This window comes from Gekko japonicus, unplaced genomic scaffold (genome assembly GCF_001447785.1).
Source record: "Gekko japonicus isolate JY-2015 unplaced genomic scaffold, Gekko_japonicus_V1.1 scaffold2140, whole genome shotgun sequence".
NCBI lineage: Eukaryota > Metazoa > Chordata > Lepidosauria > Squamata > Gekkonidae > Gekko > Gekko japonicus.
The window spans coordinates 144,521-153,697 of NW_015176041.1; the positions used below are offsets into that span (position 1 = coordinate 144,521).

The 9,177-nt window shown below is 50.2% G+C and overlaps 1 protein-coding gene across 1 annotated transcript in view; it reads left to right on the forward strand.

Moving 5' to 3' along the window:
- CLIP3 (CAP-Gly domain containing linker protein 3) overlaps positions 1-9,177 on the forward strand; it is a 41,527-nt gene that overhangs the window by 9,574 nt on the left and 22,776 nt on the right. Inside the window, exons 2-4 of the mRNA XM_015426663.1 lie at positions 1,332-1,471; positions 2,939-3,032; positions 4,809-4,970. Coding sequence (XP_015282149.1) covers positions 1,332-1,471; positions 2,939-3,032; positions 4,809-4,970 — 396 coding nt within the window. The remainder of the gene's footprint in view (positions 1-1,331; positions 1,472-2,938; positions 3,033-4,808; positions 4,971-9,177) is intronic.

Genomic DNA, 9,177 nt, shown 5'->3' on the forward strand with positions numbered 1-9,177 from the left:
GTTTTGGATTGCTAGCTATTGGGGGGGGGACGTGCAGATCTGTCCTCGCAGAGGAGGGAGAGCTTGTACCTGAATAAAACATGGTCTTAAATGTGCCACTGGACTGTTTTGGACTGGGGGGGGGCTCTGCAGCTTACCTGGCTGCTTCTTGCTCTGACTGAGGGCTGCTGGGAGCAGGGGGTGGGGCTTGTTGCATGTGCCCGCCCCCTGGGCTCTTTACTGCCAGAGCTCCGCTCCTGTGTGCTCCTGCAGGAAATGAACCCTGCGTGCGTGCAATAAAATGAAATGCCAGGTACCGGAGATATAAACTTTATAAAGGACATAGGCAAACACAACGATATTTTCATTCAAAGTGTTGTTGCTGTTCAGTCGCACAGTCGAGCCCGACTCTTCGCGGCCCCGTGGACCGCATCACGCCAGGCCCTCCTGTCTTCTGCCGTCCTCCGGAGTTTGCTCAATTTCATGTCCGTTGCCTCGATCACACTGTCCAGCCACCTCATCCTTTGCCGCCCCCTTCTTCTTTGTGCTTCAGTCTTTCCCAGCATCAAATAAAATATAAATGTGCTCAAAACATTAGCACTCTTACAGTATTTCCTTAAGTTGCCTCCCTGATGCCCACCCTCCCACTTCTACTGGAGAGCCAGTTTGGTGTCATGCTGAAGTGTGCGGACTCTAATCTGGGAGAACCGGGTTTGTTTCTCCACTCCTCCACTTGCAGCTGCTGGATGACCTTGGGCAAGCCACAGTTCTGTCAGAGCTGTTCTGAAAAAGAGCCATTTCTGTCAGGAGCTCTCTCAGTCCCACCTACCTCACAGGGTGTCTGTTGTGGGGAGGGGAAGGGAAAGGAGTTTGTAAGCCGCTCTGAGACACCTTTGGGTAGTGAAGGGCGGGGTATAAATCCAATCTCTTTCTTCTTCTACTGCCCATTACTCAGTAGCACTGGGACAGTTTACAGGGACATAATGCACAGCCTCTGTCATCTGGCAATAAAGGTAATGACCAGTTGCTCATGGGCCAGCTAAGAGACTGGGATGGGCCACTTCCGGCCCGTGGGTTGTATGTTTGACACCCCTGCTCCAAGGCATTATACCCCCCCCCCGCTGAGGTCCCTCCCCTCTCCAAACCCCGCCTTCCCCGGGCTCCACCCCCAAATCTCCAAGAACTGTTCCTCTGCGCCTGAATTTGTGATCTTGGTTTCCAAGTTCAGTCCTTAAGGATGGGCGGTATTAGGAGTGTCTGAGCATGTGCAGAGTGCCTTTGCGTCAACATTTCCCCCCCGTGTCTCCCCCTCCCGCTCATCGTCGTCTCCTTTTCCTTCCCGTCCACTGCAGCCTTCACGTTCTTCGACCCCAACGACCCGGCGTGTCAGGAAATCCTGTACGACCCCATCACCACCGTCCCCGAACTCTTTGCGATCATCCGCCAGTGGGTACCCCAGGTCCAGCACAAGATCGACATAATTGGTACCGAGGTGAGTGGCGGAGGGGTGGGTGTAGGGTTGCCGCCCTCCAGGCGAGGCCTGGAGCTCTCCTGGGAGTATAACTGAGGACAGAGATCAGTTCCCCTGGAGAAAATGGCCGCTTCAGGCGATGGACTGTACGGCCTCACATCCCTGCCACGCTTCTGCCTGCGCCCAAATCTCACCTTTCCCGGGCTCCACCCCCAAATCTCCAGGAATTTCCCAGCGCAGAATTGGCAACCCTGCCAGTTCTCTGTTCCCAGGAGAGGCATTGAGGGTGAGGCTGACAGCCCAGGGGTACCACTGCACAACTCCCAAGCGTGGCAATAACCATAATTTCTTCTACTGGTCTGTATTTCATTTCCCAACTAGCACATGTGGGTCCCTTTCTCTGAGTCAAACCACCGGTCTTGATTCAGGGCCTCCACGGAAATTTAAAGAGCTTAACCTGTTTCCTACCTTCAGTTTTTTAATTCAACCCCATCTACATTAAGTATAACTACAAATATTGCACGCAAGATTGCTTGCTTGTATGTTGAATCATGACAAACGATTTAAGAACCCATTTCAATTGTCAACGTAACCAATGACCAATGCGTAGTACATCTTGTGATCTGGATGTCATGCCTCTGTTGATATACACCCCAGACTGTATTAGCCTTTTCTGACGCTGCATCACACTGACTGCTCCTATTTAACTTACAGTCCACCCATACCCCAAGATCTTGTTCGCACACACTGCTACCCAGAAGCGTATCCCCCATCATAAGAATATCAGAAGAGCCCTGCCGGATCAGACCAGTGGTCCATCTAGTCCAGCATCCTGTCTCACACAATGTCCCACCAGTTCCAGCATGCGTGCTTCTCATTTTTGTTACCTGAACTTCTGAAGCAAAACGAGTTCTACATTTTTTCTCAAATGTACAGATAATTACTGAATTTGACTGGGAAAAGTAGGTTATCATCAGGGCTCTTTTTGTAGAAAAAGCCCAGCAGGAACTCATTAGCATAATAGGCCACACCCAACAGCAAAACTCATTAGCATATTAGGCCACACCCTGACAGCACCGCTCATTCGCACATTAGGACACACCCCCATGTTACCAGAAGTCTGGTCATCCAGCCACACCCACCTTTTGCTTGTTATTCTGTTTACCTTGTTTGTTGTCAAAACCCAGGGCTTTTTTTGGAGCAGGAACTCCTTTGCATGTTAGGCCACACACCCCTAATGTAGCCAATCCTAATGAGTTTCTGCTGTTGGGTGTGGCCTGTTATGCTAATGAGTTCCTGCTGGGCGTGGCCAACTCGGGAGCCAGCCGGAACTCCATTCCTGTGCGTTCCGGCCCAAAAATAGCCCTGCTCAAATGTCTCTCAAAAGCCAAATGCAATTCCAAAGTCACAGCTTTTGGTCTTTGGTCTGCCCAAAAGAAATAAGCTGTGCTTTGACTCGTCGCTGTCTTGCTATATCTCCTCCTCCAGATCTTGAAGCGTGGCTGCCATGTCAACGACCGGGACGGCCTGACTGATATGACCTTACTTCACTACGCTTGCAAAGCGGGAGCCCATGGTGTTGGTAAGCGGGTGCAGAGCCACGTTCGAATTCTGGGGTGGTGGTGTGTGCCAGGACCTCTTGATCAAATCTCTTGGGGGACCTGCTTTTAAGTTTGACCTTAGTCCACTTTTGAAACCTGATTCCTTTAAAGCGGGGCCTTTTGACCCTGTGGGCACCTTTGGAATTTTGAGAGGGGAGGGCGCGCTCCACTCCGCGATGGCGGCCAAAGAAGGCGGAGCCAAACCCAGAATGGCTGCTACAGGAGGAGGAGCCAAATGTAATATTTCCTTCCTGGTTTACAATAGAAGAGGAGCTGCGGTGGCTCAAGTGGTTAAGACGCTGAACTGCAGGCTGTGGAAGGTCAGTAGTTCAGCTGTCTGAGACCCAGGGGTGCCACATGACGGAGTGAGCTCCCGTCTCTAGTTCCAGCTCCTGCCAACCTAGCAGTTCGAAAGCAAGACATTGCAAGTTGATAAATAGGTACCACTTCGGTGGGAAGGTAACAGCGTTTCATGCACCTTGGTGTTTAGTCATGCCGGCCACATGACCATGGAAACGTCTTTGGACAGCGCTGGCTCTTCGGCTTTGAAACGGAGATGAGCGCCGCAACCCTAGAGTCGGACTCGACTGGCTTTCGAGCAAGGGAGACCTTTACCTTTCAATAGAACCACAGAACAAAAGGAAATGAAGGAAAGTCCAAGGGGAGGAAGGGAAAAGAAAAGATGGAATAAAAAGAAGGAAAAGTGTGAAGGGGAGGTGGAACCACACATTGAGTCAGGAAAGCACAGAGGCCAATTACACAATGGCAGCACCGAACATGGGAACATTTTATAATGCAAAAAGTCTCATTTAATGTACGGAACGCATCGCCAGAGAATTACAACAAAAAGATAGTCGCCGTACGGTGCCATCGTAAGTTTTATGCTTGAAAAAGAGATTATCCGGAATAGCCCGCAGAATAAAAATATGATTTATTTTTGAGGGTTTTTTTAAAAAAAAAATTAATGTATTTTGTTTAATGGAAAAGTCAAGGCTATGGTAAGCAAAATGGTTGAAATGTAACAATGGAGGGACCTATATGTTGAAAACCAGTGTACGGACATCATGTTAGGAGTATGTATATGCTTAAAGCCAATGTATAAATATATTAGGGGCTGCGGTGGTTCAGAGGTTAAAGACGCTGAGCTGCAGACCAGAAGGTCGGTAGTTTGGCAGTTCGAGACCCGAGTGCCGCGTGACGGAGTGAGCTCCCGTCTCTGGCCCCAGCTCCTGCCAACCTAGCAGTTCGAAAGCAAGAAATTACAAGTAGATAAATAGGTACCGCTTCAGTGGGAAGGTAACAGCGTTCCGTGCGCCTCGGTGTCTAGTCATGCGGGCTCTTTTTGTAGCAGGAACTCCTTTGCATATTAGGCGACACCCCCCCTAATGTAGCCAATCCTCCAAGAGCTTACAGAGCTCTTCTTACAGGGGCTCCTGTAAGCTCTTGGACTACCCGATCCTAATAGTGACTGCGGCTGTTATTGCAGAGAAAAACCCTTTCATTTGAATGAGGCTAGCTAATAAGCAGCCCTGCCTTACAATGGCCGTGTGCCCACCTTCTGAAGAGCTCAGCGGGCGCCAGAGAAAGTATGGGTGGGCGCCATGGGCGCCGTGTTGGGGAACCCTGCTTCAAAGTCTCTTTGTTCTGGGCTGTTTCAGGTGAACTGCAGTTATCCCCCAAAGGATTGTATGTTCTGTTCCGGCAAAGGTTTAGTTCATCTAGCTGCCTTCACTTTCTCTCCCTCCCCTGTTGTCCAGGTGACCCGGCTGCCGCTGTGCGTCTCTCTAACCAGCTGCTGGCTTTGGGCGCCGACGTTACCCTGCGCAGCCGCTGGACCAACATGAACGCCCTCCATTATGCTGCCTACTTTGACGTCCCGGAACTCATCCGGATCCTCCTGAAAGCCTCTAAGCCGAAAGGTGCGGGGGTTGGTTGAAGGGCGAGGGGGTGGAGCCAGGGCTATTTTTGGGCAGGAACGCACAGGAACGGAGTTCCGGCTGGCTCCCAAGTTGGCCACACCCAGCAGGAACTCATTACCATAATAGGCCACACCCAACGGCAGGAACTCATTAGGATTGGCTACCTTAGGGGTGTGTGGCCTAACACGCAAAGGAGTTCCTGCTCCAAAAAAAGGCCAAAGTCGCCGTTTGTCCCAGGGGAACTAATGTTGGTCGTCTAGAGATCAGTTGTAATAGCCGGAGATCTGCAGCGACGTCTCCTCTGTGGAGTCTTGTGTGCAAAAAGTCTACTTTGTGAGCTGCCGGCATTAAAGTTGTGAGTGAGCGATTTGGCCGCTGCATTGCTTAGTTTGCTCTAGAGCCCTCCTTCCTGAGCGGAGAGAAAAATGTGTGAGACGGAGGCTAAGAAACTGTGAGCTAGATCACACTAACTCAGCTTAGAGGGAACACTGGCGGCTGCATAAATTAGTTTGCTCTGGAGCCCTCCTCCCTGAGCGAAGACAAAAAACGTGTGAGCCGGGGGCTAAAACACTGCGAGCTGGCTCACGCTAACTCAGCTTAGAGGGAACACTAGCTGCTGCATCAGTTAGTTTGCTCTGGAGCCCTCCTCCCTGAGCTAAGACAAAAAGGTGTGAGCCGGGGGCTAAAACGCTGTGTGCTGGCTCACGCTAACTCGGCTTAGAGGGAACACTGATCTCCAGGTGCCGCCTGGAGGCTGGCAACCCTACTTATGACTGTGGGACAGTGTGCACTGGGGTTATGGGGATGGTCTGTTTATTGATCAAGTTCTGTGCAAATTGTTGGAAGTATTTTGTTCCCTGAAGGGGCTTTGTATGCTGCCCTTTGTGGTCACCTTCAGCTGATGTGGTTGGTAGGAAAAGCGAGGGCCAAATGTTCATAAGTCCCCTGTCCTGGATAGCCCAAGTAAGCCTGATCTCTTCAGATCTCGGAAGCTCAGCAGGGTCGACTCTGGCAAGTACTTGGGATGGGAGACCTCCAAGGAATACCAGCAGTCGGGAGGTGGGGGCAGGCTTCATTCAGCCACCTCTCTGGATATCCTCCAGGCCCCCAGTAGGGGTCGGTCACCAGAGGTCGCCCTGCGCACACACTGGCACATGCATGAAAAAGACAAAAAAAAAAAAAGACCAAAGCTAGAGAAAAAAATATTTTAACAAGCAAAGAAACAAGTGTTGTAAGCAATGCTCCCTCTAAGCTGTGGATTCTTGTGAGCAAAAAATCCTACTTTGTGAGCTGCCGGCATTAATATTGTGAGCGAGCCATTTGGCTACTGGACAGATTAGTTTGCTCTGGAGCCTGAGCTGAGACAAAAAACATGTGAGCCGGAGGCTAAAAAACTGAGCTGGCTCACACTAACTCACCTTAGAGGGAACATTGGTTGTAAGGCTGTTAATTCGTTTTTAAAAATGGACGATCTGCCTTACCCGAAAAAATCCAGGCTGGCCTAACCATAGCAAGACATTAAAAACAATTAAAATAAATTTAAAATTCTTGCTTTGGGAGAACTTTGCTGGAAGGGTGGAGCTCCAGCCGAGGCTAAGGGAGGGGTGGGACCTGGGGAGGGCGAGGTCTGGGGATTCCAGCAGGGTAGAGTGGCGTTGAGTCCACCCTCCAAAGCAGCCATTTTCTCCAGAGGAGCAGAATTCTGTCGCCTTGGCGATCTCCAGGCACCACCTGGGTGTTGGCAACCCTACCATCTGTTCGGTCCTGCGGCACTGAAAGGACCTCTGCCTGTAACATGTCCCACCTGAGACATGAATCTGCCTTCTACTGAATCAGATCCTCAGTCCGTCAAGGTTAGTATTGTCTACTCAGACTGGCAGTTGCTCGCTCTCCAGGGTCTCAGGTGGAGGTCTTTCACCTCACCTACTGCCTGGTCCTTTTGACTGGAGATGCCAGGGACTGAACCTGGGACCTTCTGAATTCCAAGCAGAGACTCCACCACTGAGCCACAGCCCCTCTTTACAGCTCTCCAGAGTCTCAGGCAGAGGTCTTTCCCATCACCTGCTGCCCGGTCCCTTTTAACTGGAGATGCCGGGAATTGAACCTGGGACCTTCTGCATGCCAAGCAGCTGCTCTACCACTGAGCCAAAGCTCCTCTTCATGGCTCTCCAGGGTCTCAGGCGTAGGTCTTTCACATCACCTCCTGCCTGGTCCTTTTAACTGGAGATGCTGGTGATTGAACCTGGGACCTTCTGCCTGCCAAGCAGAGGAACTTGTGGATCTCCTGACAAAGATATGTAATCTTTCCTTAAAATCTGCCTCCATTCCTGAGGATTGGAAGGTAGCTAATGTCACTCCCATCTTTAAAAAGGGTTCCAGAGGAGATCCGGGAAATTACAGGCCAGTCAGTCTGACGTCGATACCGGGTAAATTGGTGGAAACCATTATTAAGGAAAGAATTAGTAGGCACATAGATGAACAAAACCTATTGAGGCAGACTCAACATGGGTTCTGTAAGGGAAGATCTTGTCTCACTAACCTATTAGTGTTCTTTGAGGGGGTGAACAAACATGTGGACAAGGGGGATCCAATAGATATTATTTACCTTGACTTCCAGAAAGCTTTTGATAAAGTTCCTCATCAAAGGCTCATAAGTAAGCTCAAAAATCATGGGATAAAAGGACAAGTCCTTTTATGGATCAAAAACTGGCTAGTTCATAGAAAACAGAGAGTACACTTCCTCAGATACTTCTGCTGGTCTGAAAGGTGCCGCTGGCCTCTAACTTTGTTCTGTCGCTTCAGACCAACACGGTTGCCCCACCTGGATCTATAACATCTCTCTAATGTGTTTTTGATTGCAAGCTGTTTTGGTTCCTGCTTTGTGGGAGGAAGGGGGGACTAAAATCATTTCGAAATAGATATAATTTTGATTTTTTTTAAAAAGGAAGGAAGCGGGCTTGCAAATGTATACGAGTTTGAATCGAGCCGTGCAGTGAGCTGCCCTTCGAAAGAAGTTAAGTCGCCGAAGCAGAGACTGAAGCAGACGGCTGCTTTCTCCTCGCTACCTTGTGGGAATTTGTTCCCCTGCTTTAGCAACCTCGTTGTGTGCTTCAAGTATACACAAGAGCTCCCTGCTAGCTTCGGCGCTCTCTGCAGCGTCCCAGTCCTTGGAGAGAAAGCGGAGCGTGCGCGGTGCCGCTTTCGCCTGAGGACCTGTTGTCTATAAGGCAGAGCTCAGCTCTGAAACATTGCAGAGATCGGTGTGGTGCACTGGCTGGGTTCCCCAACGTGGCTCCCATGGGCGCCACAGCTCCCTACCCACACCTTTTCTGGTGTCCACCAGCTGATTTTAGGAAGTGGGACCAGGTCAGGCTTTTGCTCAGCAAGGCTTCTGATGGCATCCGGGGATTTTTTTTTTTGCACTGCTGGTCGTTAACAGAGGCATATACACTCATAGTCTGAGCCAGGGCTATTTTGGGGGCAGGAACGCACAGGAACGGAGTTCCGGCTGGCTCCCGAGTTGGCCACGCCCAGCAGGAACTCATCAGCATAATAGGCCACACCTAACAGCAGAAACTCATTAGGATTGGCTTCATTAGGGGTGTGTGGCCTAACATGCAAAGAAGTTCCTGCTACAAAGAAAGCCCTGGGTTTTGACAACAAGGTAAACAGAATAAGAAGCAAAAGGTGGGTGTGGCTGGATGACCACACTTCTGGTAACATGGGGGTGTGGCCTAATATGCTAATATGCTGTACTGTCAAGGGTGTGGCCTAATATGCTAATAGGTGTTTGCTGTTGGGTGTGGCCTATTATGCTAATGAGTTCCTGCTGGGCTTTTTCTACAAAAAAAGCCCTTCATAAGCGTCCAGAAACTTGCAATAAGGTGCCTGAGGGAACGGGAAGATTTGTGGTATGGATCTGCTCTGCACTGTTCTGCTTTGGATTTTGTCTCTCCCACCTTCTCCCAACCGTGAGCCAAGCGGGCCTCTAAATACATTGGGATTATTAAAACGTTGGACGGAAATCGAACCCGGCACCTCAGTACGGGTTCTGTTTCGTGTGCTATATTTATGGGGTGCACCCCTCTTCTTGGACGGTTCCCGGGGGCAGAGAGGCACTCTGCACATCCTCCAAACGCTAAAACGTGTCAGTCAGGGCTCTTTTTGTAGAAAAAGCCCAGCAGGGACTCATTAGCATAATAGGCCA